This window comes from Lontra canadensis, unplaced genomic scaffold, assembly GCF_010015895.1.
Source record: "Lontra canadensis isolate GAN:19392208 unplaced genomic scaffold, GSC_riverotter_1.0 scaffold1, whole genome shotgun sequence".
In the NCBI taxonomy this organism is placed as follows: Eukaryota; Metazoa; Chordata; class Mammalia; order Carnivora; family Mustelidae; genus Lontra; species Lontra canadensis.
This window is the reverse complement of record NW_022630995.1, coordinates 67,154,779-67,177,250: the sequence shown is the minus strand read 5'-3', so window position 1 is coordinate 67,177,250 and position 22,472 is coordinate 67,154,779. Positions and strand designations below refer to the sequence as shown.

The window sequence follows — 22,472 nt, the reverse complement described above, 5'->3', positions numbered from 1 at the left end:
CCTTAGATGCTCAACCATCTAAGCCATTTAGGCACTCCTCTCCTGAATAATTCTCGAGTCAAAAAAGTTAAAAGAGAGATTAAAGACTATCTAGAGGGGCGCCTGGGTGGCTCAGTGGGTTAATCCTGTGCCTTCAGCTCAGGTTGGGATCTTAGGGTCCTGGGATCAATCCCGACATTGGGCTCTCTGCTCAGCAGGGAGCCTGCTTCCTCCTCTCTCTCTGCCTGCCTCTCTGCCTACTTGTGATCTCTGTCTGTCAAATAAAAAAAGACTATCTAGAAATGATAAAAGCGATGCACGAGGTGATATACAACAAAAGGAAACAGACTGCCCTGAACACACTTACTAGAAAAGAAAAGAAATAAATGAACAGAGCGTTGGGCCCAGGAGGGCAGGGGAATGCCAGGGCGCCCCTCTCTCAGAGTCAAGCCCGACCAGCAGTGCTCTGTGGCCAAGGGTTTAAATGGTACATTTCTTAAGGGAAATAAGGTGCTTTCTATTATTTAAACACTTAAATCTGTGCCCTTATTTTTCCACTCCTAGGAATTTATGCTACAGAAATATGGTAAAAAAAAAAATATCCACAGTAAGATCGAAATAGAGAAAAACTACCTTCTCCCCTGGAAAACAGCGAAATACTGTGCAGTCTTTCCAAAGTGCGGGTATGCCAAAAATACCAAGTCAACTGAGAAAACACCATTTTGTAGAAAGAAGTCACAGTAACACACAGTGCAGGAACTATACTCCTGCTTGTGGACATCTGTGGGAGACAGGATTTTTCTCCATTATGATTTTCTGTATCTTTGAAGTCTTGTGTGACTTTGTATCGTATTTGTAATCAGCAAAAAATGATTGTTACAGATGAAAACATCAGATCAAATAAGTATCTTAGAACCTAAGTATAAAGAGAATAATTATTTGTAACTAAGTTTACAGCAAACAAGTGAAATGGAAGTATTTCATAGAGAGAACAGGCAGACTTTGTTTTAAGCCTACTGCAACAGTAAGCACCCCTAAACTTACTTTCCTCCAACCCTCTTAATCAGCTATGATCACCAGAGAAACTCGATCACCTTCTTTTTTTTTTTTTATATTTTATTTATTTATTTGACAGAGATAGATCACAAGTAGGCAGAGAGGCAGGCAGAAAGGCAGGCAGAGAGAGAGAGGGAGAAGCAGGCTCCCTGCTGAGCAGAGAGCCCGATGCGGGGCTCGATCCCAGGACCCTGAGATCATGACCCGAGCCGAAGGCAGAGGCTCAACACTCTGAGCCACCCAGGTGCCCCCTCGATCACCTTCTTAAAGAGCTTGTCTTGTGCTGAAGAAACCTATTCAACTCATCTTCACTTCCCAGAACACAGCACAGCAAACTCACAGAGGAAAAAAATCTATGGTTAAGAAAGTTGTGTGAGGTATTCAAAACCAAATCCTAATTGCACTTTACTCAGAAATCTTGTAAGATCTTCTAATTAATCTAGCAAAATGAAAGAAAATTTTAGACCCCACCAAATGACTGAAAACTGAATCTCAAATTTAAAAAAACACTGATTAATATTTAGATAATACATATTTCAACTTACATGTTTTGAAAGGAAAACTGTGCGACAAGGGACTTTGCAAATCAAGCACTCGTTTTTGCCACCTATAAAAGAAACACAAACTTTAGTATATTATAGTGAGTAGTGCTTCTGAATATAAGTGCACACTTCAAATTACACTATTTCTTAAAAAACATACAGGATTAGAATACTTACATTTTCCACGCTCAGGCAATGAAAAGACTGCATGTGGACAGAGTTGAAAAGATTTATTCAGTAATCCATTTTTCCTATTCTGCCAATATGCCCCAAAATAGTAATTATGAAGATCAACAATACTCAAACTTAACTCCATCTCAGATTTTCTTACAGTGAGACTCTGTAGTGATACCTTAATTTAAAATGTTTAATTATTCAAAATGAAAATAGCTCCTTGCATGCCATCCAAGAGATAAGTAAAAGCTCTGTTCAGCCACCCCCCAACCCCTGCCCGCCCCCTCCAGCCTCACCTCGACAGCACCCGAGTCAGTTCCCAGGAGCGCACTCTGGGGTATCTGTTGGGCTGCTGGGCCCATAAGGCGGCGCCTGGCCTGAAAGCACAGGCTAACTCCCCACCTGCTCTTCTCCAGGGTCTCTGACCCAGACCCACCTACTGCACCACCTTCATCTCCACGATACTCCTGTCATCCCCTGGAGAAACTGCTCCTCCATGTGGCTGGCTGCTAAGGGTAGCCCTGCATTGCCTCACCTGCCCCCACGCGGCACGAGAGCACCCAGTGTCATTGGAAAACTTCAGTGGGGGGGCAGTAGGGCCCCCCATCCTGGGCTTTGCCCCATCCCCACACATCTGAGCTTCCCATTCTCACAAGCCAGCTTGGACTCCAGAGCCGGCCAGTCAATACTGAATCCTTGTCCTTCCAAGCAGCCACCCAGCCTGAACCCCGGCCTGTCTCCCCCTCTTCTGGCCCAGTACAGCTAAGAACCAGGGGAAAAGGTCACTTAACTGGGAAGTGGATTCACAGACTTGATTCCAGCACTGTTGAACCTGCGACATTGCTGAGCAACCCTCCATTTTTCTTGGGTGTTCTCCTGCCAGTTCCCTATGGCGGGTATTCAAACAGGCCCCCGTTTGCTCTTTACTGAGTAAAGAGTCATGAACTTCCTCAATCTCCCTGCCTCTCCTCCACTCACCACAGAACAACTCAACTCCCTCTGCTCTCTTCCTCTGTCTCATCTCATCTCATCCCTACAGCACGTGCAATGGGGTCCTTGTGTAGAAAGACCTGTTCCCTCCCAACAGCCTCTGGAGTTGTCCCCTCGTCTCCAGTCCTACAAACACGTTCAAGTGGCCCTCTTCTGAAAGCACCCACCCTCAGCAGTGTGTTCCTGCCATCTGCGTCTCTCTGGGGATTACGGAGCCAGGAGATCCCTTGGAGCACTGCTACTGCCAGAAGCCACGGAGTCAGAGATGAACAGAGCTGGCTCCCAAAAATCCACGGGTTGCGTTGAGGGAGGGAAGTAAGAGACTTGACAAAGAGAGGATCCGTCCGCAGCTGACGGGCAGGCAAACTGACACAAACAGTGCTTACAAACCTATCAAACATAAGCACTCCAGTAAAAGGTGTGAAGGGGCCCAAATGAGTAGTTGGCAAAAGCGCAGACTGCTGCTAATGTATGAGACAAAAATGCCAGTCATCCATGCTGGGAGCAGCCAGCTTTCTGGGGTGCCTGGTCCTAAGTGCTGGTTCTATCAAAAATGCCCCACAGCAGCACCTCCGCCCTTCTGGATATCCCAAAGGAAAACAACACACAAGTGAATGAGTGGTGTTTCACAGCAAAATACTAGAAAACATGCAGAGCTCTTAGGAGTGAATCCGTTAAAGACATCATGGTATGGCAACTAAATGCAGCCTTAAAACTGATGACACAGACTTACTTTACCGTGAAAGGAGGGCCATGGCCTATTAAACTCAGGTAACTAACTGGTATATACACAGTCCCATTTTTGTTGTAGAGATCTTTATCTGTAGGAGAAAATCTGCAAGAATGTATACCAAAGTGTAGGGAGGGCTTATCTCTGAGTAACGATCGTTAAACACCTAACGAGCTGTGGTCAGTGCTCCACCCAGAGCCCTCAAGCCCTTCTACTGCTTTTTGTGTGTCCCAGCATCAGTGGCTTTTTGGAGGAACGAACTTGGGCTACTGGAACGTGCTTCAAGAGCCAGAGGTGCGTGGGAATCGCCTGCCCAAGGTCCGGAACCAGTCTGCAAAACCGTGAACACAGGTCTGTCTGCATTGTTCTCACCCAAGCTAACCCATGCCACTAACTCCTGTGGGAGGTTCCAATTCTGACTCTGCCCTGGGATGCCAAGTCCATAAGCTCTGCTTTCTTTTCCCCACAGCCTCCTCCTACCTTGGCCTATCTTAAGAAATGCTCTTCCCAGGTGAAGCCATGCCCTAACCTTCGCCCTCCCCTCACCCAGGACCTTCGATTATTATCTATATGCCAATTCCCCAACCTATTCCTGTCTTGACTCCCAGACCTGTATACTCAGCTGCCTCCCCAGTGTCTCCCCTTGGATGCTCTCAAAGAACCTCAGTGTCCAGTGTGGGCCCCAGAGCGTCATCCCTGGACACAGAAGGAGCTCCTACAGCACAAAGATCCTCCTGCTGAGTGTTCAGATCAGTCAGGTGAGCTACAGTGATGAACATCAGGACAGTGGTGACCTCTGAGGAGGCTACTGCTGTATTCTGGGAGCTGGTTTCACAGGTAAATTCACTCCGGGAAAACTCACTGTGCTTTGCATTCACGCACTTTTTCTTTTTTATACTTCAAAGAGAACATCTCATAAAAAGAAAAATATATCCGTGATCAGGTCTCCTGCTTCAAACAATGGTCCCCTCCTGGCCAGGGCCCCCTGCAGGCATGTTTTGGCCTACCTGGCTCCCAGCTCTCCTACAGCCCCCCGAGCTCCATGGACCTGTCCACACTTCCTTCTTCCCTAGGGACCCTACCACCCCGCTGCACCCTCGCGTGAGGCCAGGTGAGGACGCGCCCCCTGGGCCCTGCCCTGGTCCTTCCGAGCATCCTCGTCCCAGGGTCTAGGTTCACACTGCCTTCCAAAAGTTCAGCGCGTGCCACATCCCTGGCGCTAAGATGACCACGGCACTCTGCCAGCCCCTGCGGGCCCTCGCCAGCTATGGCTCCGTCCCTGCGCCCGAGGTGGGTGGACGCAGGCCCCGCCGGGCGCCCCTGCCCAGCCCAGCCAGCCCTCACCTTCACCCAGGCAGACGTCGCAGTACACGTGGCCGCAGTTGGTCAGGCTGAAGCACGACGTGCGGTGCGGTGGCTGGAAGCAGCGATTACAGAACACCCAGCTGGCCATGCCGGACGCTGCTTCCACCAGCCGCCGCAACCCAGGCCCAGACGCAGCGCAGGCGCAGCCCGGAAGCAGCCTCTGGAGCTTCTGCACCTGCGCAGACTGGAGCTGGTCAGCCGCGCCTGCGCACCAGAGAGCACCGCCACTCCCGCCAAAACCTGAGTTGGAAGGTACCAACTGGATGGGGCGGGGGGTGTGTGTGCTGTGAATAAGATTCTTCTCCCCTCAGGCTGTTCAGGCTGTTTAGGCTGCTTGTGCCGAGGAGCGACACGCACACCAGAGCCGGGTCTCCCTCATTCCATCATTGCAACCCTTGGGGACTCGTCTGTGGGCAGCGTGTCGTCGTCCAGACTGACATGGGCACGCCGGGAAGGCCCAGGCGCAGAGCGGGGTGGCGCTCTCTGTGCCTCCGGAAGCCGCGGTGAGCTGCGCAGGAGTCAGACGAAGTGGAGGGCGTGGGGGCACGGACGTGACCGCTGGGGGACAGTGTGGGCCCTAGGCACCCTCCGTAATGGAGATGGGGAGCAGGGCCTGGACACTGGGCTGACCCGAGAAGCCAGGGGTCCTGGGCAGACTGAGGTGAGGGAGCCGGGAGGACAGAGCAGACCCAGCGGGGTAGGTGGGTGGACTGGGCTGGGCAGGACGGTTTGCCATTTGCAGCTTTTGGTAGAGGCGGGCCGGGTCAGGGCCGCAGCCACTATAGCTCTGCCACATGAGAAGGGCTGAACTCGGGGTGGGGGTGGGGTTCTGTGTCCAGGACACTGGCCGGGTGGAGATAGAGGGCCTGCCACGTGTGAAGGGCTGGACCCGGGGTGGGGTTGGGGACTCCCTGTCTGAGGCACTGGCCGGGTGGAGGTTGGGGACCTGCCACGTGCATGAAAGGCTGGACCCTGGGTATGGGGAGGGGGGCGTTCCCTGTTGGAGACATTGGCCAGGTGGTGTTGAGGAAAGGGACTCCTGGTGCTGCTCTTGCCACCTCCAGTGAGCTTATTCTTATTGCAGAGTGGACGGCTAGAGAAAGCAGATGGCCGTGACGTTTCACAGGGCACTCCATGGATGGTGCCCTCTGTGGCTTGGGGAGCAGAATTTCCATCCACATGCAGGTGGCCCACTGGGGCCAAGTGAGAAAAGGTGGTTCAGAGAAACCCAGGCTGTTTTCTTGTGTGGGCAAGGGCGCCCTTGTGCAGGGAAGTAGAGAAAGCAGAGGTTCAGAATGGCTTTTCGGGAGGGGAATGCAGTGGTGGGAAAGGGTGTACTCCCTTTGTCCACCGTCTAGCTGTGAATGTTGCATGACCACTGGGTCCCTGAAATGTGACTGGGCCAAACTGACCTGTGCTTTGAGCACAGCACACGCTTGTTCATATCAAAAAAAGAACCATGAACTATCTCAATAATCTTGTACTGTTTACTACTAAAATTGTAACATTTTTGGTGTTTTGGGTTATATATATATATATATCACTAGGGTTAATTTTACCCTTCTGAAAGAAGGTTTTTTTTTTTTTAATGTGGCAAGCAGAAAATTTAAAACTTATATATGTAGCTTACATTTTATTTGTATGGGACAGTGCTGATCTATATACAGAGTTAAAATAACCAGATGATGAGCTTATTCTATCAAGCTCAAAGGCCACATAGTTAAAGTAATATTTTGTCAGTGTAATATTAATTTCAATCTCTGATCATCTTTGATATCATAAAATTACATGGTTACGATGTATTTTGATTGATTAACTCAAATATTATGCAGATTAGCAGGTAGTTGCCTTTATTAACATTTTAAACGAGTTTCTTAGCTATAAAGAAGTCTTTAAGGTATTTCATTTGGAAAATTCCAATTGAGATAAAGATTAATGTTTGTGCAAAAGCCCACCATAAAACATTGCCATTTGTATCTTCACTGATCATTCGAAAATTTTCTTCACGGTCCTATGCGGAAGAGAAATAGGCAGGTTTAGTTTCTTAAAGTATTTAACTATGAATTTGAGGGAAACGTGCTGTATGCTTTGAAGATATTTAGTATTTCCCAGTTTATATATCAAAGTGCAGTATATGATTTTCTAAGTTGGTGTATGTTCGTAGCTAAAGAAAAGGATTAAGAATCAACTTTAAATAAAACATGTATTTGTATTTTGATGTAAACTATCTGCTGTTTGATCTATTATAGTGTATATTTTTTTTGTCACCATTGAGCAAGTGAATGTTAGCCAAGAGTGATAGATTTTCAAAATTGCTGTCCTTAACTTTACTTCAGGCTGGGCACTTTGCCAAGCACACCCGTCCTCCTCTTATTTTCCAGGTAAGGGAACTGGAGTCTGGATTTGATCCCATCTCTGACCAGAGTCCACTGAGCACAGGGACCTGAGAGACACACAGTGTCACAAGAATAAAACTGTGATCTAGAAAATGGGCGTTCTGAGCCTCTTCATACATATTGGGTGTGTTTGGGAACATTTATTTATTCATTCTGTGAAGCCCATACCCCAAAGGCAAATGAGCTGCAGTCCCCTTTCCTAGAGGAGCTCACAGTCTGGCAGAGAGTGAAAAGACAATGAAAGATTGTTCCTTTCCTTTACCCCAAGTGTCCCTACAGTGCTGGCTCAGAGAGAAAGACCAAGGAACGGGAGTTTATTTTTTTCCATGGTTTGGGGGCTTTGTCTCCAGAATTGCGTTCCTGGCAGGAAGAGATAAAATAAGCTGAAATAGATAATAGATAAAACAGGCAAACTGACCCTTTGATAGTTTTGTTCTTTGACTATTTGCTCAATTTGCTCAATTAGGTGTTCCAACTTAAAGCTAACTTCATTAACTTTGTCCTTTGCTTGAGCAACGGCTGCATCAAGGTCATGTTGTCCAACTCGAATCTCTAAGTGGATCCGCTGTACAAAGAGTAAAAAGGAAGAAGCATTCTTAAAACAGCTCTACTCTGTGTTTCCCTTGTTGTGTCCCCCGACTCCTGCCTCTCCCCACACCCCCTCTTTAAGAGGAGGCCCTGCTTCATTCTCCATCTCTCACTGCCTGTCTCCCCTGGCCGTACTCAGTAGTCTTCCTCTGTGATACTCATTAATACTCTCATGACCCTGAGCATCAAATTTACTATGAGGTAAATTCTTTAAGCACTGAAATATTTGATTAAGGAAAATTTTCTTTTCATAGGACTTGAATTTCTGATCCTAAAATACAGATTCTGTTCCTCTGCTCTCAGCTCATTTAGAAAATAACCAAACACCATCTGCCATATAAAAGTTTTATTTATTGGAATTCCATTGTTAATTTACCCTCCAGCCTTTGCTTGTTTTCAGGCCTGAGTAATCACAGTTCTTTCAACCTTCCCTCACGGTTCTTGTTTTTCAAGGCCTTTAATCAATGCTGTGGCTCTCCTTTGAACCCCTTCCAAGCTCTCCAGCTCCCTCTTTGGTTGCTGCACTGAGATCTGGGCACAGGACTTTAATAAGTTTCTAGCTAGTCTGGGTATAATGGTTCTGCATACCAACGTCATGCCTGAATAGTGCTGGTGCTGTGTTCATCAACTAGGACATGGGAGGTGTACACTCACCAGCTTACTCCCACCAAATGACACAAGTCTCGTAGAATTAGATTCCAAGCAAATGATGTGTTCGCCAGGTGAATGTGAAGTAAAGTAGAACCTTCCTTGTGGGCCATATAACTTGGACAATAATACCTAGGATTGAAGATTTCCATAGTTTATTATTTTCTACTTTCCCTTCTTAAAAACAGATCTCTCCTGTTGGTTTAGTAAAAACTGTGTAGTTCCTAAAGAAGAAATGGTCAATACAATGAAAAATATTTATTCTTGTTTGTAAAAACCACACACACACACACAGTAAGACATCCCTTATTTACTATCAGATTGGCAAAGATTTAAATGAAAGTGTCCACAGATAGTATTGAGAAATACTAGCTCTAAACAATGATTTGGGTATGTAAGTTGAATAATCATTTGGAAAGCAGTTCAGTGATATGTATTAAAAGTTAAAAGGTATGTAACTGTAGACTCAGTGGTTCTACTTACAGGAATTTATGGAAGTGCACAAGTAGACAAAATTATATGTAAAGTGATACTCAGTGTGGTATTTTTTGTAATGGCAAAGTTGTCTTCTTGAAATTATTTTAGTACCTTTCAGTAAGGGATTGATTAAATTCAGGCAAATCCAAATAAAGGAATGTTATGGGACAAAAAAAAAGAGAGAATATTAACCCATAACCGTTCTGTACTAAAGATGTCCATGATATCCAGTGCTAAAGCAGTGCATATGGGATCCTATTTTTTATTAAAATATCATTTGTAAAAGTACGTGTGTGTGTGTTTCTATAAGCGTAGAAGAAGATTCTGAAGAATACACACCAAGCTTTTAGTTGGTTATATTTGTTGGGCAACTTTGATTTTATGTTTAGCTAATTAATGTATTGTTTGCCATTTTAAAAACAGGTATAGGACTTCTGTCATCAAGGTGTTTTGAAGTTGCCATTCTGTCCCAATAAGTAAAAAGATGAACACAATGAAAACCAATTCTTTCTAGATCTGTCAGAGAAAAACATCTTAGCTATAGAGGGACAGAGGTAAAAATTATACCTGACTTCCCTTCAGAAACCATGCAGGCAAGAAGAGCGTAGAGAATAAACCCACCAAACTAGAATTCTGTATCCTGCAAAACTCTCCTTCAAAAGTGGAGGAGAAATAAAAATTTTCTCAGACAAAGAAAAAAAAAGGAGGGAATTTGTCCCTGATAGACCTACCTTGCAAGAACTGTTAAATGTTCTTCAGGGAAAAGGAAAATGATACAGATCAGAAAGCCAGATCCACGTAGAGAAAGGAAGAGCATCAGAGAAGGAATAAGTGAAGGTAAAGGAAAACTCTTCTTAATTGATGTAATAGATAATCGTTTGTTCACAGAATAACAATGTATTTGGTTGTTGTGGGTGTGCGATGGACACAGGTGACAGCATGACAAGGGACGGGAGGGAGGAATTCTGAATGCTTTGCTACTCGAAGTGCTTGCCCTCCCTGTGAAGAGGTGTGGCGCTACTTGAAAGTGGACTTGTGTTAGTTGCAAATATGCACTGCAAACTCTAGGGCAACCATTTCTTAAAAAGTTAAAGTATAATTGATAGGAGATAAAATGCACATAAAATATGCCAATTAGAATCACAAAAGATAGAAAAAGTGGAAGACAAAAATAGGAACAAAGAACAAGGGCAGTGAATAGGAAATGAGAACAAACATGGTGGATATTCATCCAGCGCTTTCAATAATCACTTTGAATGTCTTCGGCCACACCACCCTGAACATGCCGTCTTGTCTGATATCGGAAGCTAAGCAGGGTCGGGCCTGGTTAGTACTTGGATGGGAGATCAGTTGTCAACTTTTGAATATCCGTGGTCTATATGTACCAAGTCAAAGAGATCGTCAGAGTGGATCAAAAACCAAAACCATATGTTGTCTACAAGAAACCCACTCTAAATATAAGGACACATGTAGATTAAAAATTAAAGGATGGACAAAGATGTATATGTTACCGTTAACCTTACCAAAAAAAACCCAGAGTGCTCATATTAACTTCAGACACAGTAGACTTTGGATCAAGGAAGATTATGGGGATAATTATATAATGGAGCATTACATAAAGACAATGAGGCCAATTATCCAAGAAGACAAAACAATCCTGAATGAGTGAGCACCAAACGACACAGCACAGAACTCTGTACAACGAAAAAGGACAGGAATGCAGGAGGGGGAGAGTCTGCCTTGGAAGCTGGAGATGCCGACAGCCCCGTGCCCGGAGCGGGCAGATCCAGCAGCAGGTTGGGAAGGACGTCTCGGACTCAGCAGCACTGTCAGTCACCTGCACGTGACGTCTGAGGGCAGTCTGCCTCATGCAATGACGGCAGAGTACACACATTTCTCCAGCTCACCTGGAGCACTGACCAAACCACACCAGTTCTGGCCCCAAAACACTCCTCCGCACATTTAAAATAGTAGAAACTATCAACTGTGTGTCAATAAAGAATAATGGTAACAGGAACCACACAAAGTCTGCTCTTAGAACACGATGGAGTTAAAGTAGAAATCAATACAACAACAAAGATAGCTTGTCAATAACAAAGATTCCAAAATATGTAGAGATGAAGCACATTTTTTTTTAAGATTTTATTTATTTATTTGACAGACAGAGATCACAAGCAGGGAGAGGCAGGCAGAGGGGCGGGGAAGCAGGCTCCCCACTGAACAGAGAGCCTGATGTGGGGCTCGATCCCAGGACCCTGAGATCATTACCCGAGCTGAAGGCAGAGGCTTAACCCACTGAGCCACCCAGGAGCCCGATGAAGCACATTTCTAAAGAACACGTATTGAGGAAGAAATCCTAAGAGAAATTTAAGAACATTTTCAACTAGGAGAGAATCCTGGGAAGATGGTGAGGTACACAGCACCAGGAGCCTGTCTTCCCATCTAGACCACGATCATACTGTTAGAATCCATCTGATGTAACTGTTCCAAACTGTGGAGTCTAGTGAAGGCTTGCAACTTCCAGGGGAAGCCCCGTGTGGGAAACTGTGGTTAATTTTGGTCAGTGTCAGCTCTTAGCACCGTAGCATCTACCCATCCTCACCCCCAGCTATGTGGCAGACAGCTGTGTGTGAATTGCCGGACAGTCTGCCCACAACGTGGAAGCAGAGTAGGCGAAATGGACCCTGTCCTCCAAATATCAAGGATCTTCATAACTGTCACATACAAGGGATCCTCAATAAGAATATCAACAGACTTTGGGGCGCCTGGGTGGCTTAGTCACTTAAGCTTTTGACTCTTGATCTCAGCGCAGGGCTTGATCTCACCTTCATGAATTCAAACCCTGTGTTGGGCTCCATGCAGCGTGGAGCCTACTCAAAACAACACTGAGATTAACAGCAGACTTCTGATCAGAAACTCTGGAGACCAGAAGGCAGTGGGTTGATACACTCAAATTGCTAAAAGAAAAAAAAAAGCCAGAAAGCACACGAAAAGATGCTCAACATCACTAATCATTAGGGAATTAGTGGAATGCAAACTGCATGTGTTTGTGTGGTACATATAGGTTGTTACTGTCTGCCCTGCTTACCCTACCAGCCATGTCATTCCCTGGGGCTGTCAATCACACACCATAGGAATGGACAGATGATCAAGGTGGGCAACTTAGAATACCCCATGCTCCCAGACACACTGACCCAAGTGAAAACAGTCAGAGGCCTTGTGGAGGTGCTGATAAGGACATTAAATGGGGGAATCTCATAAGAAATTTTGAAACCAGGGCTGTTTCTTGTTCTTCAAAATGGGGAGAGCTCTCTTAAAAATCAAGCCTGTGGGGTGAGAATTGTGTCTCTTAGGTCAAGAAGAGGGTTGGGTATATATTAGGCCCATGATAAATATTTGTTGAATGCAGAATGAATGAAAATATCTTTCCTCCCTTGTAGAAGGGGGTATTGTTTCAGGCAATTTTATTTTTGAAGAATGAACCTTCTCTGTCTTAAAAATAATGACTGGGATGTTCTGTGATGGTTTTTAGCTCAACTAAAATTTGGATTCAGCACTTAATAAATCATGGAGACATTACCAGATTGCTCATGAAAGAACAGAGGAGAACTGGGTTTTGGTATAACTGGGCAAAAACTCAGGAGGTGGGCTGTAGGGAGGGGAGGTAGCTATGTGGACCAGCCCCAGCAGAACCACCGTCAAGCAGGTGCCAAGTGCACCAAGAGAAGGTGCTGTACCAGCCAGGGTCAAGGGTCCCAACAACCCAGCTGGAGTGGAGTCTCCCGTGACCCCATTCCCTGTCTCCACAGGAGTGGAGGTGTCAGAATGTCTTCTGAGTTCAGACCAGGCAATCACCCAGTTTAACAAGAATAGGAACTTTGCATCCTCTCCTCCCCAGAGGAGATACCTGTTCGGCTCTATGAGGCTTTGCCACCCATCCCACTGTCCCACAGGCACGTCCCCAGGGCAGCTCTAACTCCAAAGGGATGTAGTTCTCGCAACAGTGTTTGAGTGATGGGACTGAGCAAGCCAGTATCTTGAGCTGTCACGGCAGGGAACAGAAGTCACTGCTACATCCATTGTACAGATGAGGAAACTGAGCACTGGAGCCGTCAACAACCTACTGAAGATTGAGCTTGACAGACTACACTTCAACTTGGCTCTGACTCCAACATTCATATTCTCACCACTGGATCCTGGTGCCTCTTCGATTCCTGCTAACCTCCTGGAGAGGAGGAGGCCTGGGAGGCCAAACAGACCCAGAGTTTTGCCAGGGAGGAGAGGGGAGACTGTGGCCCAGCCAGGCCAGCGAATCTCAGGGTGATGAGCATGAGGCCTCTCATTTACATTGTTCTAAAATACTTTATGTTAAGGTCTCCGCTCTTGAACTAGACGACTGGCTCACTAGGGACTAGCACTTTCCACATCTCTGTGCAGCCCCTTTATTCAGGACTAGACACATTAAAAATTGTCCATTCTGGTTAATGAGCACTTAGGCAGAGATTTTTTTTTTAAGTTTGTGGGGGTACATGAAATGAATGTTTAGCAAGTGAAAAATTTTAATAGCAAAACATAAAAGAATGTTTTACCTCATCGTTGTAAGTTGTAACAGTCACAAACATTCCTAAGCCAGGAGCAGATTCAAGGAAATCTTGTCTGTGTATGTCCCACTGCTGTATCTTGAAAGTCCCTGTTTCAAAAACATAAGACATTTATTATAAAATAAGTGTAGGAAATACTTGCACATGATTACTGATAAATGAATTTATTTTATTCAAATTATCTAAATCACAAAACACTGTGAGTGTGGTGATGAGGTCACGTAGCTGAGTGGGAAGACCAGGGATAAAGGGGGAGGTGGGGGCTCCTGGTCCAACCCTCGTTCTTGCCACCCCCCACCCCCCACCCCCCCACCGGCGACTGCACCCCTCTGGCCTCCCCTCCCTCGGAAAATGGGGATAATATGTATCCCTCCCAAGTCTTCAGAGTTGTGAGGACTATTGAAAAAATAAAAAGCCTGTGAAAGCTTTCTATCTAGAATGCAAACTTCCTGTGGTCAGGACTTTCCCAGTGACCCCAGTAGTTCTGTCTTTGGTCTCTTCCTTCTCTAAATTACCCAACACAATTCCCTCCTAAGTCATAGGTGTATCCTGTCAAGTCCTTTCTATGCCCGCCTTCCGAGGCTCCTGCTAAAGTTTGCAGCACAGAAAGAGCCTCTTACTTCCTCCTTTTCGTATATGAAAGCATCATACAGCTTAACTTGCCCCTGAGCCCTTGCAAGGTACAATGGTAATGAAAACAAAGTTCATGTTTATTGAAAGCCGTTGAAAAATAGCCAGTGGTGCCTTATGCACACCAGGTATCGTGCCAGGCACCTAACATGCCACCCAGTGAGTCTTCAAATGTGCTCCAAGGAGGTATTTTTACTTCTTCACTGAGTCTGTTTTAAGTATGAGCTCCTTGCACGGAGATAGCACTGTTCTAGGAGCTGAGGACAGAGAGTAAGAAAATAAGTATATAATGTGGGAGATGTTACAAATGCCGTGAGAAAAAGCAAGTAAAAGGGATAGGGGACTTTGAGTATTATATGGGGAAGTCGGGAAAGCTTCTCTGAAGTTTGAGCAAAGACCCAAAGGAGTGGGGGGAAATATGTACTTATTTTATACTATGTTTAAGTTATGTCTGTACATCACATTTAGTGCTGACGATTTGCCAAGCATTCTAAGACTATTCTCTAAGAGTATTCTAATTCATAGTCTGAATTTTCATGACAACACTATGTAAGTGATATTATAAATATTCTTAAAAATTTGTTTATTTATTTTGGGGGAGACAGGGGCAGAGGGAGAGAGAATCCCAAGCAGACTCTGCTCTGAGCACAGAGCCCCATGCGGGGCTCGATCCCACAACTCCAAGATCATGACCTGAGCCTAAACCAAGAGTCCAATCTCTAACCAACTGCACCACTGAGACGCCCCAGTGATACTACTTTAATGACAATTTTACATATGATGAAACAAAAACACAAAAAAGTAATTTGTGTAAGGTCCCACACCTAGCAAGTGGCAGAGTCGGGATTCAAACCCAGGCAGTGTAGTACCTTTCCCCTTTCTCGCACATCATGCCGGTGGCTCCTGGGGCAGGATGGTTTCGAGTGGGAGTGCATGCAGAGGTCCTGTGGCAGGAGCATGCCGGGGTAGCCAAGGAACTGCAGAGTGGCTGGGGTGAGGGGAGCAGGGAGAGCATGGTATGTGACGTGGTGGGAGCGTGGCAGGGTCCGGGTCAGGGAGGGTCTGGGGAAGTGGCTGGCTGGAGTGGAATGCTGGGGAGAAGAGCGGAGGATCAAGAACAGAGCATGTGCGAGTGGCGGAGGTTGTGGAAAGTGTGGGATTGTGTGTTGCTGCCCTGATCTCACAGGTTGGAAACTGACTCCAGGATTAGGTCACATGGCTCATGAGCTGCAGAGGCTGAGCTCCATCTGCCTAGTCCAGAGCCCAGAGCCACAGGTCCGGGCCTCGGGCCTCCCTGGAGGCGAGGACACTGGTCCCTGACAGGCCTGAGAGGGGAACGTGCTTGGGTGCAGACCAGAGGAGCAGACCTTGCAGAGTGAGGCCCTCGGGATCAAGATGACAGGCAGACACTGGCCCCACAGTCTCCGGCCCCACAGTCACCGGCCCCACAGTCGCAGGCCCCACAGTCTCTGGCCCCACAGTCTCAGGCTCCAGTCTCTGGCCCCACAGTCACAGGCCCCACAGTCTCTGGCCCCACAGTCACCGGCCCCACAGTCACCGGCCCCACAGTCACCAGTCCCACAGTCTCCAAACCTTCCTTCCTCCTGCTGGGATAGTAAAGTGGTAGCTAAGGTAATTGCAGGTATAAGGTGCATGTCTTCATGTTGGGTCCACGGTTGACCGGGAGTGTAGGGTGGGAGCTCCCCTGCCCACCTCCAGACTCCGTTCTTAAGGACAAAAATATATAAATGGAACATGGAGAGATACCATGCATCACTGTTAGGGAAACCACAGTTTGAATGACTGTATATTTCTCATCAGAAACATGGAGGCCAGAGGGAAGAGGCACATGTTGAAAGAATGGTCAAACAACACTATATCCACGAAAAGTAGCCTTCAAAATGAAGGCAAAATATTCTTAGGTCAAGGAAAACCAAGGGAATTTTTCACCAAACACCTGCTTTAAAATAGTTGTTTAAAGAAGTTATTCAAAGAACTTCAAAGCAAATGATAAAGAACTTTGGAACATCAGGAATGAAGAGAAAATAATAGAAAGAGTAAGTAGGAAAACAGCAGAGCATTCTCTATTCTTAAAATTGACAGTTGAAAGTGAACAGTATATATAATATTGTCTGATGTGGTTCTCGAAGCTTGTAGAGATTATATTTAAGACAACTCTATTATAAAGGGTGGGGAGGGCAAAGGCACATGGTCATTAGGTTTCTGCATTCCTGCTGAAATGACAAAATATGGATCCTTGTAGACTGTGAGAAGTATGCATAGTGTAATCCCTACAGCAACCACTAACAAAAACTACACAAAGATATATAGTGAAAAATACTATAGATAAAGCAAAAGTAGGATATTACAAAACATTCAAGTGACCCATAGGAAGCTAGGAAATGGAAAATGGGAACAAAAAGCAGAAGGAACAAAAAGAAAAAAATAATAAAATAGCAGTCCTAAATCCTGACATTATGCATTATATGTAATAATTACATGTAAATGGCCTAAACAGAGATTAAACAAAGATTGTCCAAATGGATTTTTATTTTTATTTATTTTTTTAACAAATATTTTTTAAAAGACTTTATTTATTTATTTGTGAGAGAGAGAGAGCAAGCGAGCACAGGCAGACAGAGTGGCCGGCAGAGGCAGAGGGAGAAGCAGGCTCCCTGCCAAGCAAGGAGCCCGATGTGGGACTCGATCCCAGGATGCTGGGATCATGATCTGAGCCGAAGGCAGCCGCTTAACCAATTGAGCCAAACAGGCGTCCCTGGATTTTTTTTTTTTAATGACCCAACTATTATGTGGTGTACAAGGAAGTCACTTTGGATATAATGCTGTAGATAGGTTACAAGTAAAAGGATAAAAAAAGCATATCATTCTGATGTTAATGACAGAAATCTTGGGCGGCTCTCTAAGTATTAGATAAAGTAGACTTCAGAGCAATGAAATTTACCAAGGACAAAGATGGACATTACATAATGATAAAGGAGTCCTTTCACTCCGAAGACAACCACCCTAAAAGCATAAACAGTTTGAAAACACATGACGTAAAGCAACTGAAAAGAGAAGTAGATAAAGGCACAGTTGTGGGGACGGCACTTGTCAGTAACAGAGGGAGAACGAGCCAGCAGGTGGAAGGGCTGAGCACCACCAGCCAGCAGGACCTACCTGACACCACAGAGCACGCCCCCACCCCCCAGCAAAAGCAGAATATGCATTTCCTTTCAAGTACTCAATGGAAAGTTCACCAACTTGAGCAAGAAAGCCCCAAACCTGATCCAGCACCTTTGCTGAAGCAGCTGAATGTTCCTGGAAGGAGCACAAGGCCAGGCTGATGGATCACTTTGCAAATGTCTGACCAGCTGGAAATCTCTTGTTTCCCATTCTGTGAAACTTGTCAAATCTTCCTCCTGGCCCACTTCCAGCACCCTGCCCCGCCTCTCAGATGGGAATGGTCCGCCTCCCTGTACCGTAAGTCCTCTGCAACTCTCCCTTGTTGCCCTGGCTCTTGCTGGAGTGGTTGGGGCATCCCCTCCCATTTCTCTGGGACTTTGTTCTTGTTGCTGTTCCCACACTTGCCCATAGTGGGTGATTCTCGTCAGCATGCCAGCTGTCCTCACAGTCGGGCAGTCCCCTTGCCTGCACTCTGCAAGGCGCTAGAGCTCAGGGGTCACTGTATTCCTCTCTCGTGGGCCTCTTGGACCTGACAACAAGCTGAGGGCAGTGTTTGGCTCTAGGGTAGGGGCTCAGTAAGGTTTTGTGAATGAGTGTGTTTCCCACGGAACATGTTCAATGAAGATTTTGAATGAATGAGTGCAGGTTGGGCCCATTGTTAAAGCGCCAGTGTTCCTGGCATGCTGCCTTGTATTATCAGAACAAGTGAGAGTGGTTTTTGCTTGCTTTGCCATTTTCTGCTGGCCCTGAGCATGCCCCCTGCAGCCTCCCACAGCCCTCAAAGGCTGGAGGGGAGGGAAGGCGGGAGGTGTCGTTCCCCTGGGCTGCCACCAGATGGCAGTAGAGAAGCACCTTTCCCGGGGAGTCTGCCAGGGAGCATGCCCATGTCACTGTCGCGGGCATGAGCACATTCGAAGAGGGGACAGGCTGCCCGGTGGTGCTTCTAACCACACGTACAGAGAGCGGCAGGGTGTCTGGCTCCGAGCAGGAACACTTGGCCAAGACCCTGCCCTGCTCTGCTTCACAGTTGCATTGGGTAAAGCCATGATAGTAATGGTCAACCTCTTACCGTAGGAAGATTGTATGTTTAATGCAGAACTTAGCATGTCGTAAGCGCAGTGTAAACACTTGATCAATTATTTCTGACCTTGTTATTGGACTTTTAATGTCCAGTGTCTTCCCTCAGCTCCCACAGAACCCTACAACCCTATAATGTCGGGAGAATGAAACCTATTTTTACCAGTGAGGAGCCTGAGGCCAAAGGCGCCAAACAGTTTATTGGAAACCGTCCAGATAATAAAAGGCCAAGCCAGTATTAAAACTCAGCTTGATGTGCAAATCAAGGGCCTTGGCCTCCTCACCACAAACTACACCACTCACCCCATGGCCTTGGAGAGAGGGAGAGAGTGTGTGTGTGAGTGGGCTTCCCAGGTGCATTTTGTGGCTATTCCCCTCAGTGAGCCCCAGTTGGGAGCCGCTGGGGGCCAGGCAGGCAGTGTGCATATGCCTCTCCTGGTTTCCCTGGGGACCCCGGGCACACCCTGGTCAGGGACTCAGCCCTGACCTCTGGACCTCTAATGTGGTTGCGTCTTCCACCCCAGACCAAGTCCTTGGGGCTGGGACCAGGAGCCACTGGTTGGTTTCAGACAAGTAAAATGCATTCATTGTAGGAACTGTAGAAAGTAAAAATCCCCTCTGGAAGTTTTGGGTATTCAGGATTATCCTTCTAGGCTTTTTCCTCTAAGTACTTATTGCCTATTTTTACAAAAAGTAAAATCATACTGTATATACTATTGAAACCTAATTCTTTTGCCCAGTTTTTTGTGATCATCTTTCTCCATCCTCAAATATTCTTTTGTAACCTAGAGTCAAGTGTACTTAGGGAGCTGAAGAAAGATCTGGTGTCATTTGTTCAGGGCTGAGCCCAGAGCTCTGCAGTCAGCCTTGGACGCACAAGCAAGGAACGAAGGCCTATGGGATGCCCGCAGGGTGCTGGTTAAAATCCAAATCGTCTGGTTGGCCCCCAGTGAGCCTGGCGGGAGAGTAGCTGCCTTCGGGAGTAGTGATGAGTACAGAGTGATGTGTTCCAGAACGCTCGAGGCAATGCCCCTGAGGACACTTTGTTTCCCTCCAAGCTGGGAGCGGTTTGGAGGGAGCGCAGGGAAGCATGGTGGGGCTGAAGGAGGGGGCACACATGCACGTGCCACGTCCCACTCATCATCAACCAGTCATCAGCACCAAATCACCCTGCTGGAAACAGCGTCAACAGCCCAGCTGCCCGCACTGGCTGCCTGCCTCTGACCAGATGCATCCGTGTGTCTGAATGCTTGTGTCTGTTCCTCCTGGCCGGCAGGCGTGCAGACTCTGAGCATGCTGTCGCCAGCGCACAGGCCTCACCCTGGGCTGCTGTTTGGAGAGATGACTGCGTTGCACTCGTCCCTTGGGGGCCCCTGAGCTGCAACCGGTTTCTGGCCGATCTGATTGGGCTGCTGTGAGGGTTGTGAGGCATGTGTACACACACGTGTGTATCTCGGTCCGGAGTTTCCAGTGCTCGCCTCGACCCACGCTCGTGGTGAAACCCGAGGCCTAGGGTATGACGGCCTGCATCTGCTTCCTCGCAGGGACGTTTGGCCTCCCGTGCAGGTGGCTCAGTCCCCACGGGCTTTGCTCTATGTTGTCCCACCTGCCGAGAAGCCACGCACCTTCCCGTTGAGCTCCTGGCCGGGTGGGTCTTCTCTGTTCACCTTCTGCCGTGGTTCTGGCCCAGGAGCGCAGGCTCGCCCTCGTGCTGGTGGGTGGTTTCCAGGATGAGGGTCTTGGACATCCACACGTTTACATTTATGCTTGGGTGCTTGTCATTCCGTCGCTGAGGAGAAATGATCGAAGTGCAGACATTTGTCCCCGACTGGCGTCGTTAGACACTGGGCATATAGACAAAGGGCTTGTGGCAAGGCCAGGTGTCAGGTGAAGTTCAGAGCACTCTGGGGGCCGAGTGCTTTCCCTGGACCGGGAGAAATGGCGGCCATGGTCCGTGTGCGGGCAGCCCTGACGACACCGCCACAGCCCCGTCCCAGCCCTCCGTGCCCCCCGGCCGTGGCGGCTCTGCTGTGACCCGTGAGCCCTCAGGGGCACCATGTGCAGGGAGCTGGGAGGGTCCCTGAGCCTTAGAGACCCCCCCCCGGTGGGCAGTGTAAAGGGACACCTGCCAGGAGGTGGGACACACCACAGGGGCAGCTGATCCTCCATTCGTTTAATTCTAAAAATCATGGTAAAATACGTGTAACAAAATTTAACATTTTATAAATATATATTTTTTTTAATTTTACTTATTTATTTGACAGAGAGAGAGGGAGAGATCACAAGTAGGCAGAGAGGCAGGCAGAGAGAGGAGGAAGCAGGCTCACTGCTGAGCAGAGAGCCCGATGCGGGGCTCGATCCCAGGACCCTGAGATCACGACCTGAGCCAAAGGCAGAGGCTTAACCCACTGAGCCACCCAGGCGCCCCAAAATTTAACATTTTAACCGTTTTTTAAGTGCACATTTCGGTAGCATCCGGTGTGTTCACACTGGGCAGCCACCATCCAGACGTCGTGCTCCACTCGTTTCCATCCACTGAAACCAAAACTCTGTCCACATGTCCGCAGGGCCCCACCCTCACACCCGGTCCCCCGCACCCCCCGCCCCCAGTCTTGGCTTTGTGAACGTCGCTCCCCTCTGGGGCCTCACAGGCGTGAGGCTCCTCCTGAGGCCACTATAGCTCAGCAACTGACGCCTCTCGGCTTCACCACCCCCCTCACCCTCAGCAAGTGTCAGAATGTCACTGTTATTTATTTCATTCCTTCTTGGGACAAAATTACATCCCATCATGTGGATGCCACATGCTGTCTATCTGTCCATCAGGTGTAGGCACCTGACTTGGCCCGCCTTCACTCCTGCGGGGTCTCCTCAGCCGGGGAAGTGTGGGGCCGTGTGTCCGTAGGATTACTGCATGTCCCTGCACCCCCGGGCTCAGCGTGAAACCAACCGGCTTCATCTAAAAAGTCCCCGGCCTGGCTGCTTTCCCTCTGTCTCCTCAGAGCATCTCCTCAGTGAACTACTTGCACAGAATCCTTGGTTCAGGGCGGGCTTCAGAAGATGCCTGACCTGAGACACCCCTGAGGTGTGTTGTGGTGTCCCGTGAAGACTTGAAGACATGGTTGGATGAGGTGCCTGGGGGGCTTGGTCATTGAAGTGTCTGCCTTCGGCTGGGGTCATGATCCCAGGGTCCTGGGATCGAGTTCCGCATCAGGCTCCCTGCTCAGTGGGAAGCCTGCTTCTCCCTCTGCTGCTGCTCCCCCTGCTTGTGCTCCCCCTCTCACTGTCAAATAAATAGATAAAATCTTTAAAAAAACAAAACAAAACAAAACCCAAATACATGGTTGGGACTGCTCCAGAGGATGAATGAGATTAATCTTTGACTTGGTGATGCCTTCCTCTTCTCCTGTCTCCTGTTTCTAACAGGGTGTGTACTCTGAATTAAAAACAGAATCCTGGGTACTTTGGCAAAGTGAATCAAATCCAGGGACCTTTTGAACAGGACCATCCAGGAGCAAAATTTCATTGGTTCTGAATTCTAATTATTTCTTTCTAATGAGCAGTCTCCCACATTATGGTCACTGTGCTCCTGGCACAGTGCCCTCCCTCGCTGCTTGCCTTTTACAAAGAAACCAGCAGCCTTGTTTGAAAAATGTCTCCAAGGACCAGCAAGCAAGTGCTTTAAAACTCGTCAGAATAGCTGCCGGTGCCAGAGTTCCCTCCCTCTTCTCTTATCTCTCCCCCAGAAAGGCCACACTCCCTTTTACCATTCATGACAATCTACGATTTATTAGCAAAGAACATTACTAGGAAGAACTAAGAAAAACAATGTAAAAAAACAGAATGTATTTGACTCTGAAGTTTCTTTTTTTTTTTTTTAAAGATTTTATTTATTTATTTGTCAGAGACAGAGGGAGAGAGAGCGAGCGAGCACAGGCAGACAGAGGCAGAGGGAGAAGCAGGCTCCCTGCCGAGCAAGGAGCCCGATGTGGGACTCGATCCCAGGACGCTGGGATCATGACCTGAGCCGAAGGCAGCC

The 22,472-nt window shown here is 47.4% G+C and overlaps 2 protein-coding genes across 2 annotated transcripts in view; both read right to left on the bottom strand.

Moving 5' to 3' along the window:
• Positions 1–4,955, bottom strand: part of RNF212 (ring finger protein 212) — a 33,175-nt gene extending 28,220 nt beyond the window's left edge. The window contains exons 1-2 of the mRNA XM_032856701.1: positions 4,816–4,955; positions 1,581–1,642 (exon numbers count right to left, since the gene is read on the bottom strand). Of these exons, the coding sequence (XP_032712592.1) occupies positions 1,581–1,642; positions 4,816–4,924 (171 nt within the window). The 5' untranslated portion in view covers positions 4,925–4,955. The remainder of the gene's footprint in view (positions 1–1,580; positions 1,643–4,815) is intronic.
• Positions 4,956–6,578: 1,623 nt separating this feature from the next.
• Positions 6,579–20,183, bottom strand: LOC116865152 (transmembrane emp24 domain-containing protein 11-like). Its single transcript, XM_032853384.1, has 6 exons — positions 20,104–20,183; positions 17,354–17,406; positions 13,535–13,635; positions 8,475–8,600; positions 7,651–7,797; positions 6,579–6,847 (listed from the first exon to the last, which is right to left on the bottom strand). Exons 1-6 carry the CDS (start codon positions 20,181–20,183, stop codon positions 6,698–6,700), a joined length of 657 nt encoding a protein of 218 aa, XP_032709275.1. The 3' UTR covers positions 6,579–6,697.
• Between the last annotated feature and the right edge of the window lie 2,289 nt (positions 20,184–22,472).